Genomic DNA, 18,029 nt, shown 5'->3' with positions numbered 1-18,029 from the left:
GAGCACACCTGAGCACACCTGTGTCCCTCACACCTGCCCTACGCGGTCCAGCCGGCTCTCGTCCATGGACTTGGAGTGCTCCTTGAGCTTGTACCCCTCACACACCTGTATCACACACACACACACCTGTACCACACACACCTGTATCACTCACACACCTGGGCACACCTGAGCACACCTGAGCACACCTGAGCACACCTGTGTCACTCACACCTGCCCTACCCGGTCCAGCCGGCTCTCGTCCATGGACTTGGAGTACTCCTTGAGCTTGTACCCCACACACACCTGTGTCACTCACACACCTGGGCACACCTGTGCCAGTCACACCTGTGCCAGTCACACCTGTGCCTCTCACACCTGCCCTACCCGGTCCAGCCGGCTCTCGTCCATGGACTTGGAGTACTCCTTGAGCTTGTACTCCTCACACACCTGTGTCACTCACACACCTGGGCACACCTGTTCCAGTCACACCTGTCCCAGTCACACCTGTCCCAGTCACACCTGTCCCACTCACACCTGTGTCTCTCACACCTGTATCACTCACACCTGTATCACTCACACCTGTGTCACTCACACCTGTGTCTCTCACACCTGCCCTACCCGGTCCGGCCGGCTCTCGTCCATGGACTTGGAGTACTCCTTGAGCTTGTACCCCTCACACACCTGTATCACACACACCTGTACCCTTCACACACCTGGGCACACCTGAGCACACCTGAGCACACCTGTGTCACTCACACCTGTGCCCCTCACACCTGCCCTACCCGGTCCAGCCGGCTCTCGTCCATGGACTTGGAGTACTCCTTGAGCTTGTACTCCTCACACACCTGTATCACACACACCTGTATCACTCACACCTGGGCACACCTGGGCACACCTGTATCACTCACACCTGTGCCTCTCACACCTGCCCTACCCGGTCCAGCCGGCTCTCGTCCATGGACTTGGAGTACTCCTTGAGCTTGTACCCCTCACACACCTGTATCACACACACCTGTGTCACTCACACCTGAGCACACCTGGGCACACCTGTCCCACTCACACCTGTGTCTCTCACACCTGCCCTACCCGGTCCAGCCGGCTCTCGTCCATGGACTTGGAGTACTCCTTGAGCTTGTACTCCTCGCGCTCGATGTGCGCGCTCTCGATGTCGGCCGACAGGTGCGGCATGTTGGACACCCAGGCCACCGTGCGCTCGGCCGCCGGCAGCACCGGGTTCAGCGTGGACGGCGTCTGCGACGCCTGCGGGGACACCGGGGGACACGGGGACACGGGGGGACACCAGGGGACATCGGGGGACATCGGGGGACACCGGGGGGACATTGGGGACACGGGGGGACACCAGGGGACATCAGGGACACGGGGACACGGGGACATGGGGGGATATCGGGGACACGGGGGGACATCGGGGACACCGGGGGACACCGGGGGACATGGGGACACGGGTACATGGGGGGACATCGGGGACACGGGGACACATCGGGGGGACATAGGGACATGGAGACACGGGGGGGACACCGAGACACGGGGGACATGGGGACACGGGGGGGACACCGGGACACGGGGACGGTGAGGGGACACGGGGACACAGTGTGGGGACACAAGGGGGGACACGGGAGACATCGGGGACACGGGGGGGGACATGGGGACACGGGGACAGCAAGGGGACACGAGGACATGGGGACACGGGGGGAGACACCGGGACACGGGGACGGTGAGGGGACACGGGGACACAGTGTGGGGACACAGGGGGGAACATGGGGGACATCGGGGACACGGAGAGGGACACCAGGACACGGGGACAGCGAGGGGACACAGGGGGGGACACCAGGACACGGGGGACATGGGGACACGGGGGGGACACCAGGGGGACATCGGGGGACACGGGGACACAGGGGGGGACACCGGGACACGGGGACAGCAAGGGGACACGGGGACACAGTGTGGGGACACCGTGGGACACACGGGGGACATCGGGGACACAGGGACAGCGAGGGGACACGGGAACATGGGGACACGGGGATGTGGGGACAGTGGGATACAGGGACACCAGGACACGGGGACAGCGAGGGGACGTGGGAACATGGGGACAGCGGGACATGGGGACACGGTGTGGGGACATGGGCAAAGGGATATGGGGACAGGGACAAGGAGGGGACATGGGGACACGAGGGACACGGGGACACAGTGTGCGGACACGGGGACAGTGAGGGGACACGGGAACATGGAGACACAGGGACATGGGGACAGCGGGACATGGGGACACAGGAGGACACACGGGGGACATAGGGGACACAGGGGGGGACACCGGGACACGGGGACAGTGAGGGGACACGGGCACACAGTGTGGGGACACGGGCAAAGGGACATGGGGACACAGGGGGACAGTGAGGGGACATGGGAACATGGGGACACAGGGACACGGGGACAGCAGGACACGGGGACAGTGTGGGGACACGGGGACAGTGTGGGGACACGGGGACATGGGGACAGTGGGGAGACACGGGGACACAGTGTGGGGACACAGGGACACAGGGGGACACCCAGGGGACACAGGGACAGTGAGGGGACACGGGGACATGGTGACATGGGGAGAGTTAGGGGACACAGGGACAGTGAGAGGACATGGGGACAGTGGGGACAGTGTGGGAACACGGGGCCGTGGGGACAGTGGGGACAGTGAGGGGACACGGGGACATCAAGGGGACACCGGGACACCCAGGGGACACAGAGGGGACACAGGGGGACAGGGAGGGGACACAGGGACAGTGAGGGGACAGCATGGGGACATGGGGACAGTGGGGACAGTGTGGGGACATGGGGACAGTGAGGGGACACAGAGACATCAGGGCAATACGGGGATATGGAAGAGATGGGGGACACGGGGACCACGGGGATAAAGGGGGACATTGGGGACACCGGGGGGACAGTGGGGACAGCGGGCAGACATGGGGACACAGGGGACATAGGAACACAGGGGACACAGGGATGTGGGGACACAGGGGGACATGGGGGGACACAGGGGGACACAAAGATGAGTTTGGTTCGCCCTTCACCACCCTGTCCCCAGCGTGTCCCCATGTCCCCCACTGTCCCCATGTCCCCTGTCCCCATGTCTGCCCGGTGTCCCCAATGTCCCCCCAGTGTCCCCACGTCCCCCCATGTCCCCCAGTGTCCCCATGCCCCCACAACCTCCCAACATCCTGCACATCCCCAACCCCCAATGTCCCCCACTGTCCCCAATGTCCCCAATGTCCCCCACACCCTCCAATGTCCCTGATGTCCTCACATCTCCCCATGTCCCCCAGTGTCCCCATGTCCCCCAGTGTCCCCATATTCTCACAGCTCCCAACACCCCCCACGTCCCCCCACTGTCCCCAATGTTCCCCACACCCCCCAGTGTCCCCAATGTCCTCACATACCCCCATGTGTCCCCATGTCCCCCAGTGTCCCCATGTCCCCACACCTCCCAACACCCTGCCCATCCCCAATGCCCCTCACACTCCCCAGTGTCCCCAGTGTCCCCAAAGTCCCCCACACCCCGCAATGTCCCGCATGTCCCCAATGTCCCCCCATATCCCCAAGCCCCCATGTCCCCACTGTCCCCTCTGTCCCCGCTGCTGTCCCCTCTGCCCCCTCCCTACCGCTGTCCCCTCTCTCTCCTCTGTCCACTCTGCCCCCGCTGTTGCCTCTGTCCCCACTGTCCCCGCTCTCCCCTCTGTCCACTCTGTCCCCACTGTCCTCTCTGTCCCTTCTGTCCCCGCCGCTGTCCCCGCTGTCCTTGCCGCTGTCCCCGCCGCTGTCCCCGCTGTCCTTGCCGCTGTCCCCGCCGCTGTCCCCGCTGTCCCCGCGCTGTCCCCTCACCTGCTTGGTGACGGGCGGTTTCATGCCGGCCACCGAGGCCTCCTTGGCCAGCGAGGGCTGGCGGGAGCGGGCCGGGCCGTAGGCGGGCTCGGGCGAGGCCAGCAGGTTCCCGCTGGCCGGGCGCGGCTTCTGGGGCACCCCCAGCGCCGAGGGCCCCCCGCCCCCCTTCCCGGCCCGCGACCCCCGCGGGGTGGGCGGCGGGGGGGCCCCGATGGTGATCTGGGGGGGGGCCAGCGTGTCCTGGAGCGACAGCTGCCTGCGGCCGAAGTCGCCGCCCGGCCGCCCGAACTCGTCGCTGTAGCTGTGGCTGTGCGTGATGTGTTTTTGGGGAGGGGTCGCCAGCTCCTCGCTCTTGCTGTAGCCGTGCAGCGGCGGCGGGGGGACGCCCCCGAAGTGTCCCCCCTCTCCGCCGCCCCCCTCGCCCCTCCCGCCGCCCCCTCCGCCCCCGTCGGGGCCGCGCAGGGGCCCGTCGGCGGCCAGGTGGAAGAGCGGGTTCTGGAAGGAGAGCGGCACCCGCAGCTGCGGCCCGCCGGGCTCGGGCACGCCCAGGCGCGGCGGGGCCAGGCTGGAGGCGCTGCCCTGCGAGAGCCGCCCGGGCCGCAGCCCCCCCTGGCCCGCGCCCCCCGGCGCCGCGCCCCCGGCCAGCAGCTCGGCCGGCAGGCTGGGGATGCTGTCCACGCGTCCGTCCTGCAGGTCCAGCATGGAGACGCTCTTGCCGACCCCCAGCGCGCCGCCGCGGCCGCCCTCGGGCTCGGTCAGGTCCGAGCTGCTGGTGCAGTAGGCGGGCGAGGAGCGGGCGAGCGGCGGGCGGCTCAGCACCAGCACCTCCGGGGGACCCTTCTCCTGCGGCGGGGACGGCAGGCGCGGCACGTCCATGGAGCTGCGGGACGGACGGACGGACCGAGCGGGGACGGACAGGGGCACGGGGCGGGACGGGGGGTGGGATGTGGGTGAGGGGGATATCGGGGAGGATGTGGGGTGGGATGGGGGTTATGGGTTATGGGGATATTGGGGGGGATGTGGGGTGGGATGTGGGTTATGGGTTATGGGGATATCGGGGGGGATGTGGGGTGGGATGTGGGTTATGGGTTATGGGGATATTGGGGGGGATGTGGGGTGGGACGGGGGTTATGGGTTATGGGGATATCGGGGGGGATGTGGGGTGGGATGTGGGTTATGGGTTATGGGGATATCGGGGGGGATGTGGGGTGGGATGGGGGTTATGGGGATATTGGGGGGGATGTGGGGTGGGATGTGGGTTATGGGTTATGGGGATATTGGGGGGAATGTGGGGTGGGACGGGGGTTATGGGGATATTGGGGGGGGATGTGGGGTGGGATGGGGGAACGAGGGTGTGGGGTACGGGGATGGGGGGTATGGGATATGGGGTGGGATATGGGGCGGGATGGGGGTTATGGGGATATTGGGGGGGATGTGGGGTGGGATAGGGGGTACGGCGGTGTGGGGTACGGGGATGGGGGTATGGGATATGGGGTGGGATATGGGGCGGGATGTGGGGTACGGGGGTGTGAGGCAGGATGTGGGGTACGGGGGTGTGGGGTGGGATGGGGGTACGGGGATATGGGGCGGGATGTGGGGTATGGGGTATGTGGGGTGGGATGGGGGTACGGGGGGTGTGGGGTACGGGGATGGGGGGCACAGGGATGTGGGGTGGGGTGTGGGTTGTGGGTTATGGGGATATTGGGGGGGATGTGGGGTGGGATGTGGGGTGGGATATGGGAATATGGGGCGGGATGTGGGGGGGGGGATGGGTAAGGGGGTGTGGGGTACGGGGATGGAGGATATGAGGGGGTGGGGTATGGGATGGGGGATATTGGGGGGGATATGGGGTGGGATGTGGGGGTACGGGGATGGGGGTGTGGGATATGGGATGGGGAGGGGGGATATGGGGTGAGGGTTATGGGGTGGGGATGGGGGATATGGGGTGGGGGATATGGGATATGGATATGGGGTGGGGGATGGGGGATATGGGATGGGGGATATGGGGTGGGGGATATGGGGTGGGGGATGAGATGGGGAACATGGGATGGGGGATGTGGGGTGGGGGATATGGGGTGGGGGATATGGGATGGGGGATATGGGGTGGGGGATATGGGATATAGAGATGGGATGGGGGATATGGGGTGGGGGATATGGGATGGGGGATATGGGGTGGGTGATATGGGATGGGGGATATGGGGTGGGGGATATGGGATGGGGGATATGGGGTGGGGGATATGGGATGGGGGATATGGGGTGGGGGATATGGGATATAGAGATGGGATGGGGGATATGGGATGGGGGATATGGGGTGGGGGATGTGGAGATGGTGAGGGATGGGGGATATGGGGTGGGGGATATGGGGTGGGGGATGAGATGGGGAACATGGGATGGGGGATGTGGGGTGGGGGATGGGATGGGGGATATGGGATGGGGGATATGGGGTGGGGGATATGGGATGTGGAGATGGCGAGGGATGGAGGGGACATGGAATTGGGGACAGGCATGGGGGAATGGGGGATGCGGGGCGGGGAACACACACGAGATGAGGGCGGTTGGACACGGCCCAAATTCCCAATTCCCATTTGTGGGATCGCTGTCCCGCTGCAGTCCCTGTCCTGTCCCATCCCCGCCTGTCCCGTCCCTGGCCCGAATGTTCCCATCCCAAACATCCCCATCCCAAACATTCCCATCCCCATCCCAAACATCCCCATCCCAAACATCCCCATCCCAAACATCCCCATCCCAAACATCCCTATCCCTTACATTCCCATCCCAAACATCCCCATCCCAAACATCCCCATCCCAAACATCCCCATCCCAAACATTCCCATCCCAAACATTCCCATCCCAAACATCCCCATCCCAAACATTCCCATCCCAAACATTCCCATCCCAAACATCCCCATCCCAAACATCCCCATCCCAAACATTCCCATCCCCATCCCAAACATCCCCATCCCAAACATCCCCATCCCAAACATCCCCATCCCAAACATTCCCATCCCAAACATTCCCATCCCAAACATTCCCATCCCAAACATTCCCATCCCAAACATCCCCATCCCAAACATTCCCATCCCAAACATTCCCATCCCAAACATCCCCATCCCAAACATTCCCATCCCAAACATCCCCATCCCAAACATCCCCATCCCCATCCCAAACATTTCCATCCCAAACATTCCCATCCCAAACATCCCCATCCCAAACATTCCCATCCCCATCCCAAACATTCCCATCCCCATCCCAAACATTCCCATCCCCATCCCAAACATTCCCATCCCAAACATCCCCATCCCAAACATTTCCATCCCAAACATTCCCATCCCCATCCCAAACATCCCCATCCCAAACATCCCCATCCCCATCCCAAACATTTCCATCCCAAACATCCCCATCCCCATCCCAAACATTTCCATCCCAAACATTCCCATCCCCATCCCAAACATCCCCATCCCAAACATTCCCATCCCCATCCCAAACATTCCCATTCCCATCCCAAACATTCCCATCCCAAACATCCCCATCCCCATCCCAAACATCGCCATCCCACTCCAAATGTTCCTGTCCCCATCCCTGATCCCCAAACCCCAATTCCCAAAATCCCAATTCCCAAACCCCCAAATCTCCCAAACCCCAATTCCCAAACCCCAAACCCCAATTCCCAAACTCCAAACCCCAAACCCCAATTCCCAATTCCCAAACCCCAATTCCCAAAATCCCAATTCCCAAACCCCCAAATCTCCCAAAATCCCAATTCCCAAACCCCCAAATCTCCCAAACCCCAATTCCCAAACCCCTAACCCCAAATTCCAAACCCCAATTCCCAAAATCCTAAACCCCCAAATCTCCCAAACCCCAAAATCCCAAACCCCAATTCCCAAAACCGCAATTCCCAAAACCCCAAACTCCAAACCCCAATTCCCAAAATCCTAAACCCCCAAATCTCCCAAACCCCAAAATCCCAAACCCCAATTCCCAAACCCCAAACTCCAAACCCCAATTCCCAAAATCCTAAACCCCCAAATCTCCCAAACCCCAAAATCCCAAATCCCAAATTCCAATTCCCAAACCCCATTCCCCAATCCCAATCCCCAATCCCCAATCCCAAATCCCAATTCCCAAACCCCATTCCCCAATCCCAATCCCCAATCCCAAATCCCAATTCCCAGTTCCCAAACCCCAATCCCCAATCCCAATCCCCAATCCCAATTCCCAAATCCCAATTCCCAATTTCCAGTTCCCAAACCCCAAATTCCGAAGCCCCGCCCCTCACCTGTTGAGCCCCCGGACCATGTAGGACTGGAGATCCACAGAGCTGTGGGGACAGTGACAGGTGAGAGCCAGGTGAGACCCCCAGGTGAGACCCCCAGGGACACCTGGGACAGGTGGGGACATGGGGGAACCTGGGGCAGGACAGGTGACACCCCCAGGGACAGATGGGACAGATGGGAAACACCAGAGCAGGACAGGTGACATCCCCAGGTGAGACCCCCGAGGACACCAAGGGAACACGGAGAGGACAGGTGACACCCCCAGGTGAGACCCCCGAGGACACCAAGGGAACACGGAGAGGACAGGTGACACCCCCAGGTGAGACCCCCGAGGACACCAAGGGAACACGGAGAGGACAGGTGACACCCCCAGGTGAGACCTGGAGACACCAGGGACAGGTGGGAGCACCACACCAGGGGGACAGTGGGGGGGACAGGTGACACCCCCAGAGACACCTGGAACAGGTGGGGAATACCCAGGGGGACACCAGGGCAGGACAGGTGACACCCCCTGCTGACACCCCCAGGTGAGACATGGGGACACCAAGGGAACATGGGGGGAACAGGTGAGACCCAGGTGAGGACACCAGGGAGACACTGGGCCAGGACAGGTGAGACCCAGGGACACCTGGAACAGGTGGGAACACCCAGGGGAACACTAGGGCAGGACAGGTGACACCCACAGGTAACACCCCCAGGTGAGACCTGGGGACACCTGGGACAGGTGGGGACACCAGGGGGACACTGGGCCAGTACAGGTGAGACCCAGGGACACCTGGGATAGGTGGGGGCACCAGGGGGACACTGGGCCAGGACAGGTGAGACCCAGGGACACCTGGGATAGGTGGGGGCACCAGGGGGACACAGGAGGGGAAAGGTGACACCCCAGGTGCAACAACAGGTGGCACTGGGGGTCACAGGTGGGGCATGAAGGTCCCACAGGTATTTTGGGTCACCATGGGGACATGGAGGAAAGGGGTCACAGGTGGGCGTGGCCACCCCAGGTGAGACCGAGGGCCACCAGGTGAGACCAGGTGAGACAGGGGGACACCTTGGCAACACAGGGGGACATGAGGGGGGGTGACAGGTGGGTGGAGCCACCCCAGGTGAAGCCAGGTGAGACCTTGGCCCCGGAACCAGACACAAGGGGGGGTTACAGGTGAGACCAAGGGCCACCAGGTGAGGCCAGGTAAGACAGGGGGACACCTCGGCCACACAAGGGGATACTAGGGGGGAGGGGGGGGTCTCAGGTGGGTGGGGCCACCCCAGGTGAAGCCAGGTGAGACCAGGTGAGACAGGGGGACACCTCGACCACACAAGCAGACATGAGGGGGGGTGACAGGTGAGTGGGGCCCCAGGTGAGACCAGGTGAGATGGAGGGGTCACCTCAGCCACACAACAGGAGACAGAAGGTGGGTGGAACCACCCCAGGTGAAGCCAGGTGAGACCTCGGCTACAGAATCGGACACAACAGGGGAGGCTGACAGGTGGGAGTGAGGGCCACCAGGTGAGGCCAGGTGAGGCAGGGGGACACGATGGAGGGGGCAGAGCCAGCCCAGGTGACACCGTGGCCGCACAGGGGGACACGGGGGGGGGAGGGGCCAGGCAGGTGCGCTCACCTGTTGAGGTCGCGCACGAGGTAGGGCTGCAGGTCGGCCGAGGGCCCGCGCAGCACCAGCCCCTTGGGCGGCAGCCGCTCGCCCTGGCTGGGCTGGCGCTGCAGGTGAGGGTTCCGCAGCGCCACGCTGATGTCCGTCAGCAGCCGCGGCAGCGGGCCCAGCTTCAGCAGCGCCTCCTGCGGGCAGGTGAGCACACCTGAGCACACCTGAGAGTACCTGGGACCTTAACTAGGGGAACCCCAGTGACTGCAATAGGGCCCAGCTTCAGCAGCGCCTCCTGCGGGCAGGTGAGCACACCTGAGCACACCTGAGAGTACCTGGGACCTTAACTAGGGGAACCCAATGACTGCAAGGGGGCCCAGCTTCAGCAGCGCCTCCTGCGGGCAGGTGAGCACACCTGAGTGCACCTGGGAACACCTGAGCACACCTGTGACCTTAACTAGGGGAACCCCAATGACTGCGATAGGGCCCAGCTTCAGCAGCGCCTCCTGGGGAGTACAGGTGAGCACACCTGAGCACACCTAAGCAAACCTGGGGGCACTTGGGACCCCATCCAGGGGTACCCCAATGACTGCAAGGGGGTCCAGCTTCAGCAGCGCCTCCTGTGGGGGACAGGTGAGTGCACCTGAGCACACCTGAGTGTACCTGTGACCTTAACTAGGGGAACCCCAATGGCTGCAAGGGGGCCCAGCTTCAGCGGCGCCTCCTGTGGGGGACAGGTGAGCACACCTGAGCACACCTGAGCTAACCTGGGGGCACCTGAGCACACCTGAGCACAACTGAGCAAACCTGGGGGCACCTGGGACCTCATCCAAGGGTACCCCAATGACTGCAATAGGGCCCAGCTTCAGCGGCGCCTCCTGCGGGGCACAGGTGAGAGCACCTGAGCACACCTGAGCTAACCTGGGGGCACCTGAGCACACCTGAGCAAACCTGGGGGCACCTGGACCTCATCCAGGGGTACCCCAATGACTGCAATAGGGCCCAGCTTCAGCAGTGCCTCTTGCAGGCAGGTGAGCACACCTGAGTGCACCTGGGAACACCTGAGGGGGCACCTGGGACCTCATCCAGGGGAACCCCAATGACTGTGACAGGGCACAGCTTCAGCAGCACCTCCTGGGGGGTACAGGTGAGCGCACCTGAGCACACCTGAGCACACCTGAGCACACCTGTGACCTTAACTAGGGGAACCCCAATGACTGCGATAGGGCCCAGCTTCAGCAGCGCCTCCTGTGGGGGACAGGTGAGTGCACCTGAGCACACCTGAGTGTACCTGTGACCTTAACTAGGGGAACCCCAATGGCTGCAAGGGGGCCCAGCTTCAGCAGCGCCTCCTGCGGGCAGGTGAGCGCACCTGAGCACACCTGAGTGTACCTGGGACCTTAACTAGGGGAACCCCAGTGACTGCAAGGGGGCCCAGCTTCAGCAGCGCCTCCTGCGGGCAGGTGAGTGCACCTGAGTTCTCCTGGGAACACCTGAGCTAACCTGGGACCTCATCCAGGGGAACCCCAATGACTGCAATAGGGCCCAGCTTCAGCAGCACCTCCGGGGGGTACAGGTGAGTGCACCTGAGCACACCTGAGCACACCTCTGACCTTAACTAGGGGAACCCCAATGGCTGCAAGGGGGCCCAGCTTCAGCAGCGCCTCCTGGGGGGGACAGGTGAGTGCACCTGAGCACACCTGAGCTAATCTGGGGGCACCTGAGTGCACCGGAGTGCACTTGAGTGTACCTGTGACCTTAACTAGGGGTACCCCAATGACTCTGATAGGGCCCAGCTTCAGCGGCGCCTCCTGTGGGGGACAGGTGAGCACACCTGAGCACACCTGAGCTAACCTGGGGGCACCTGAGAGCACCTGAGCACACCTGAGAAAACCTGGGGGCACCTGGGACCTCATCCAAGGGTACCCCAATGACTGCAATAGGGCCCAGCTTCAGCAGCGCCTCCTGCGGGCAGGTGAGCGCACCTGAGCACACCTGAGTGTACCTGTGACCTTAACTAGGGGAACCCCAATGGCTGCAAGGGGGTCCAGCTTCAGCAGCGCCTCCTGTGGGGCATAGGTGAGCGCACCTGTGCACACCTGAGCTAACCTGGGGGCACCTGAGCACACCTGAGCAAACTTGGGGGCACCTGGACCTCATCCAGGGGTACCCCAATGACTGCAATAGGGGTCAGCTTCAGCAGTGCCTCTTGCAGGCAGGTGAGCACACCTGAGTGCACCTGGGAACACCTGAGGGGGCACCTGGGACCTCATCCAGGGGAACCCCAATGACTGTGACAGGGGCCCAGCTTCAGCAGGGCCTCCTGTGGGGGGCACTCAGCACACCTGGGCACACCTGGGCACACCTGAGGAGCTCACCTGGGCCGGTGGTACCCCTGGGACCTCACCTGGGGGGGACCCCCAGGAAGCTCCCAGGGTGGGACACTGGTGGGAGGACACCTGTGGAGGCTGGGGGGGGTGGGGGGGTGGGTCACCTGCCCATGGCCACCCCCAGGTGAGGCTGGAGCTGCACAGGTGAGGCTGTGGCCACACAGGTGAGGCCATGGCAGGCTCCCCAGGTGTGCCCAGGTGCGGTACCTTGCTGAGCTGGCTCATGACCTCCCAGAGCAACTCCGGCAGGACGACCATCCCCATGGCCACCCCCAGGTGAGGCTGAGCCCGCACAGGTGAGGCCGTGGCGACACAGGTGAGGCCATGGCGGGCTCCCCAGGTGTGCCCAGGTGCAGTACCTTGCTGAGCTGGCTCATGACCTCCCAGAGCAGCGCGTGCAGCGTGGACAGCTCGCGGCCCAGGTCGATGTAGCCCTCGAAGCTGGTGCTGTTGGTCAGCGTGTCCAGGTTGGAGATCTCGTACAGGAACTGCTGCATGCTGGCCCACTCCAGCTCCAGGAACTCGTTCATGAACGCCATGTACTCCTCCTTGCTCCCGAACCTGCCGCAGGTGCGCCCAGGTGAGGGCGGGGCCGGCAGGTGGGCAGGGACATCCCCAGCAGGTGAGGGTGGGGCCGACAGGTGGGCAGCGACACCCAACAGGTGAGGGTGGGGCCAGCAGGTGGGCAGGGACACCCTCAGCAGGTGAGGGTGGGGCCAGCAGGTGGGTAGGAACACCTCCTGCCATCAGGTAAGCAGAAACATCCCCCAGGAGGTGAAGGCAGGGCCACCAGGTGGGTGGGGACACCCCCAGGAGGTGAGGGTGGGTGAGGCCCACAGGTGGGTGGGGGCACCCCCAGCAGGTGAGAGTAGGGCTGGCAGGTGGGCAGGAACACCTTTTGACAGGTGAGGGTGGGGCTGACAGGTGGGCAGGGACACCCAACAGGTGAGGGTAGGGCTGGCAGGTGGGCAGGAACATCCCCCAGCAGATGGCAGTGGGGCTGGAAGGTGGGTGGCAGCACCCTAGGCAGGTGAGGGGACATCCCCAGGAGGTGGGGGCGGAGCTGCCAGGTGGGTGGGAACACCTCCTGACAGGTCAGGGTGGGCCTGGCAGGTGGGCAGGGACACCCCCAGCACATGAGGGCGGGGCTGGTAGGTGAGGGCGGGGACACCCTCAGTAGGTGAGGGTGGGGCCACCTGGTGGGCGGAGACAGCCCCAACAGGTGAGAGTGGGGCTGGAAGGTGGGTGGGAGTACCCCCAGCAGGTGAAGGCGTGTCCATCAGGTGGGCGGGGACAACCCCAGGAGGTGGGGGTCGCCCTGGCAGGTAGGCAGGAACATCCCTGGGCAGAGGAGGGCGGGGCCGACAGGTAGGCCCTGGCAGGTGAAGGGTGACCCCAGTGTGAGGGGTGGGGTGGGAGGTGGCAGGTGAGGGGTGGGGAAGGGTGAGAAGGGGGTTGTTCATCATCCATCCATCATCATTGTCATCCATCATCGTCATCATCAACCATCATCCATCATCAACCATCATCCATCATCAACCATCATCCATCATCATCCTTCATCCATCATCATCATTGTCATCCATCATCATCATCATCAACCATCATCCATCATCAACCATCATCCATCATCATCCTTCATCCATCATCATCCTTCATCCATCATCATCATTGTCATCCATCATCATCATCAACCATCATCATCCTTCATCCATTGCCATCCTCCATCATCATCCTTCATCCATTGCCATCCTCCATCATCATCCACCATCCATCATCATCTGTTGTCACCCATCATCTTCATCATCATCAACCATCATCCATCAACAATCATCCATCATCATCCATCCATCCATCATCATCCTTCATCCATTGCCATCCTCCATCATCATCCACCATTATCATCCATCATCATCTGTCATCCATGGTTATCTGTCATCCATTGTCATCATCATCATCATCATCTATAGTCACAATCCACCATCCATCATCATCATCAACCACTGTTATCACTCATCATCCATCCATCCATCCATCCATCCATCCATGGTCACCATCCACCATCCATCATCATCATCAACCACTGTTATCACTCATCATCCATCCATCCATCCATCCATGGTCACCATCCACCATCCATCATCATCATCAACCACTGTTATCATGCATCATCCATCCATCCATCCATCCATCCATCCATCCATCCATCCATCCATCCCTCATCATCTGTCATCCATCATCATCATCCATAGTCACCATCCACCATCCATCCCTCATCATCTGTCATCCATCATCATCATCCATCATCATCATCCATCATCCATCCATCATCATCCGTCATCCATCATCATCATCCATGGTCACCATCCACCATCCATCATCTCTCATCCATCAGCATCCAGCATCCATCATCATCTCTCCTCCATCATCATCATCAACCACTGTGATCACCCATCATCATCCATCATCCATCGTCATCTGTCATCCATCATCATACATCGTCACCATCCATCATCACCTGTCATCCATCATCCATCATCATCATCAGCCACTGTTATCATCCAGCAGCATCCATCCATCATCCATCACCACCTGTCATCCATCATCCATCATCCATCATCATCATCAACCACTGTTATCATCCATCATCATCCATCCATCATCTATCATCATCCAACCATCATCATCCTTCATCCATTGTCATCATCGTCATCATCATCCATTATCACCATCCATCATGCATCCATCATCACCTGTCATCCACCATCCATTGCCAGCCATCATCCATCATCATCCACCTTCCATCATCATCTGCGATCCATCATGACCCACCACCCATCATCATCATCATTAACAACTGTTATCACCCATCATAATCCATCATCCATCATCCATCATCATCTATTGTCATCATCCATCATCCATCCATCATCACCTGTCATCCACCATCCATCATCCATCATCATCATCATTAACGACTGTTATCACCCATCATCATCCATCATCCATCCATCATCACCTGCGATCCATCATGACCCACCATCCATCATCACATCAACCACTGTGATCACCCATCATCATCCACCTTCCATCATCATCCATCATCCATCATCATCTATTGTCATCATCCATCCATCATCCATCATCACCTGTGATCCATCATGACCCACCATCCATCATCATCATCATTAACAACTGTTATCACCCATTATCCATCATCATCCATCATCCATCCATCATCATCCTTCATCCATTGTCACCATCCATCATCCATCCATCATCACCTGTCATTCGTCATCCATCCTAAGCACCTGAGGCCACCCTCAGCATCATCCATCATCACCCATCATCCATCATCCATTGCCAGCCATCATCCATCATTGTCCACCTTCCATCATCATCTGCGATCCATCATGACCCACCATCCATCATCATCATCATCAACCACTGCTATCACCCATCATAATCCATCATCCATCATCATCCATCATCCATCCATCATCACCTGTCATCCATCATCCATCATCATCCATCATCTATTGTCATCATCCATCATCCATCCATCATCATCTGCGATCCATCATGACCCACCATCCATCATCATCACCATCAACCACTGTTATCACCCATCATAATCCATCATCCATCATCATCCATCATCCATCCATCATCACCTGCCATCCATCATCCATTGCCAGCCATCATCCATCATTGTCCACCTTCCATCATCATCTGCGATCCATCATGACCCACCATCCATCATCATCATCATCAACCACTGCTATCACCCATCATCATCCATCATCCATCATCATCACCTGTCATCCATCATCCGTCATCATCCATCATCCATCATCATTTTTCATCCATCATCTATCATCCATTGTCCATCATCCTCATCAACCACTGTGATCACGCATCATCATCCATCATCCATCATCATCCATCATCTATTGTCATCATCCATCATCCATCCATCATCATCTGCTATCCATCATGACCCACCATCCGTCATCATCACCATCAACCACTGCTATCACCCATCATAATCCATCATCCATCATCATCCATCGTCCATCCATCATCATCCATCATCCATTGCCAGCCATCATCCATCATCCATCCATCATCACCTGCGATCCATCATGACCCACCACCCATCATCACCATCATTAACGATTGTTATCACCCATCCGACGGTCCCCACCCGTCCATCTCCACCCATCCCCCCTCCCCGCCCCCACCCCTGCCCCGTCCCTCCCGCCGCTGCCGCCCTCACTTGGTGAAGTTGGCCAAGTTCTGGATGACCTTGGCGATGAGGGTCAGCGTCCGCGCCGTCTGCTCGTCCGGGTACTCCTGCATGAGGCCGAAGAGGCTGGGGGACATCACGGCGGGGCACAGGAAGCGCAGGAAGAGCGAGGCGCTGATCAGGCGGTCGGCGATGTCCTCGCGCCCGCGCTCGGCGCAGCGCAGCCGCCACGAGGCGAACACCTCCTTCAGCTCCCGCGGGAACACGCTGGACACGGCGGCACGCGGCGTCACTCGCTGTCGCTCGGCGTCGCCCTGGGACATCCCCGGGGTGTCCCCGCCACGTCCCCACACTCACCAGTGGGAGTTGACCACCTTGCAGAGCGCCAGCTCGCAGCACATGCGCAGGTTGGCCTGGTGGTCGGCCAGCGTGGAGGCCGAGCACTTCATGGGGTCCACCTCGCAGTTCTCCTCCGACTCGTAGAGCGCACGGATGAACTCGCCTGCGGCACGGCGCGGGCAGGGGGACCCGCGGGGACACCGAGGGGACACCAAGGGGCAGGGGGAGAAGGGACCGGACCGTGTCATGGAGGGGGGAAGGGACCACCCCAAAGATCTCATGATCGTGGTGATGGAACATGGCCATGAGTGATGAACACCCAAAGATCTCATGATGGTGATGATGGAACATGGCCATGAGTGATGAACACCCAAAGGTATCATGATGGTGGTGATGGAGCATGGCCATGAGTGATGAACACCCAAAGATCTCATGATGGTGATGATGGGAGATGGCCATGAGTGGGGATCACCCAAAGATCTCATGATGGTGGTGATGGAACATGGCCATGAGTGGGGATCACCCAAAGATCTCATGATGGTGGTGATGGAACATGGCCATGAGTGATGAACACCCAAAGATCTCATGATGGTGGTGATGGAACATGGCCATGAGTGATGAACACCCAAAGATCTCACAATGGTGGTGATGGAACATGGCCATGAGTGGGACCACCCAAAGACCTTCTGATGGTGGGGATGGAACATGACCTTGAGTAGGGACCACCCAATGACCTAATAGCCATGACAGAGACCACCCAACCACATCATGGCCATGAAAACTGACCACCCAATGATCTCATGGTCATAAGAAGGGACCACCTAATGATTTCATGGCCATGAGTGGGGGCCACCCAACAATCTCCTGATGGTGGTAATGGAACCTGGTCCTCAGTGGGGACCACCCAACCATGTCATGACCACAGGAAGGGACCCAACCCTTTCATGGCCATGAAAAGTGACCACCCAATGATCTCATGATGGTGGTGATAGAACCTGGCCATGAGTGGGGACCACCCAAGATCTCATGATGATGGTAATGGAACCTGGGACCACCCAATGATCTCAGGGCCATGAGAAGGAACAACCCAACAATCTCACGATGGTGGTGGTGGAACCTGGCTATGAGTGGGGACCACCCAACGACCTCATGACCACAAGGAGGGGCCACCCAACCATGTCAGGACCATGAGCAGGGACCATGCAAATGTCTCATGGCCACAAGAAGAGACCACTCAACCATCTCATTGATGAAGGTAATGGAACTTGATTGTGAGTAGGGACCACCCAGCCATGGAAAGAGACCACCC

General features: G+C 60.2%; 1 protein-coding gene across 14 annotated transcripts in view; it reads right to left on the bottom strand.

Moving 5' to 3' along the window:
- The window catches only part of SYNGAP1 (synaptic Ras GTPase activating protein 1), a 54,077-nt gene that overhangs the window by 13,749 nt on the left and 22,299 nt on the right, over positions 1-18,029 (bottom strand). For all 14 annotated transcript variants that reach the window (XR_009489878.1, XM_059871537.1, XM_059871529.1 and 11 more), the window contains 7 exons: positions 16,739-16,883; positions 16,412-16,648; positions 12,492-12,693; positions 9,761-9,936; positions 8,144-8,185; positions 3,865-4,744; positions 1,069-1,242 (listed from right to left, as the gene is read on the bottom strand). Coding sequence is in view for 13 of the 14 variants with exons in the window: in XM_059871537.1 (XP_059727520.1) it covers positions 1,069-1,242; positions 3,865-4,744; positions 8,144-8,185; positions 9,761-9,936; positions 12,492-12,693; positions 16,412-16,648; positions 16,739-16,883 (1,856 nt within the window). In the remaining variant the exon portion in view is untranslated. The remainder of the gene's footprint in view (positions 1-1,068; positions 1,243-3,864; positions 4,745-8,143; positions 8,186-9,760; positions 9,937-12,491; positions 12,694-16,411; positions 16,649-16,738; positions 16,884-18,029) is intronic.

This window comes from Haemorhous mexicanus, chromosome 32 (assembly GCF_027477595.1).
Source record: "Haemorhous mexicanus isolate bHaeMex1 chromosome 32, bHaeMex1.pri, whole genome shotgun sequence".
In the NCBI taxonomy this organism is placed as follows: Eukaryota; Metazoa; Chordata; class Aves; order Passeriformes; family Fringillidae; genus Haemorhous; species Haemorhous mexicanus.
The sequence above is the reverse complement of the archived record's forward strand: the minus strand, read 5'-3'. Positions and strand labels throughout refer to the sequence as shown.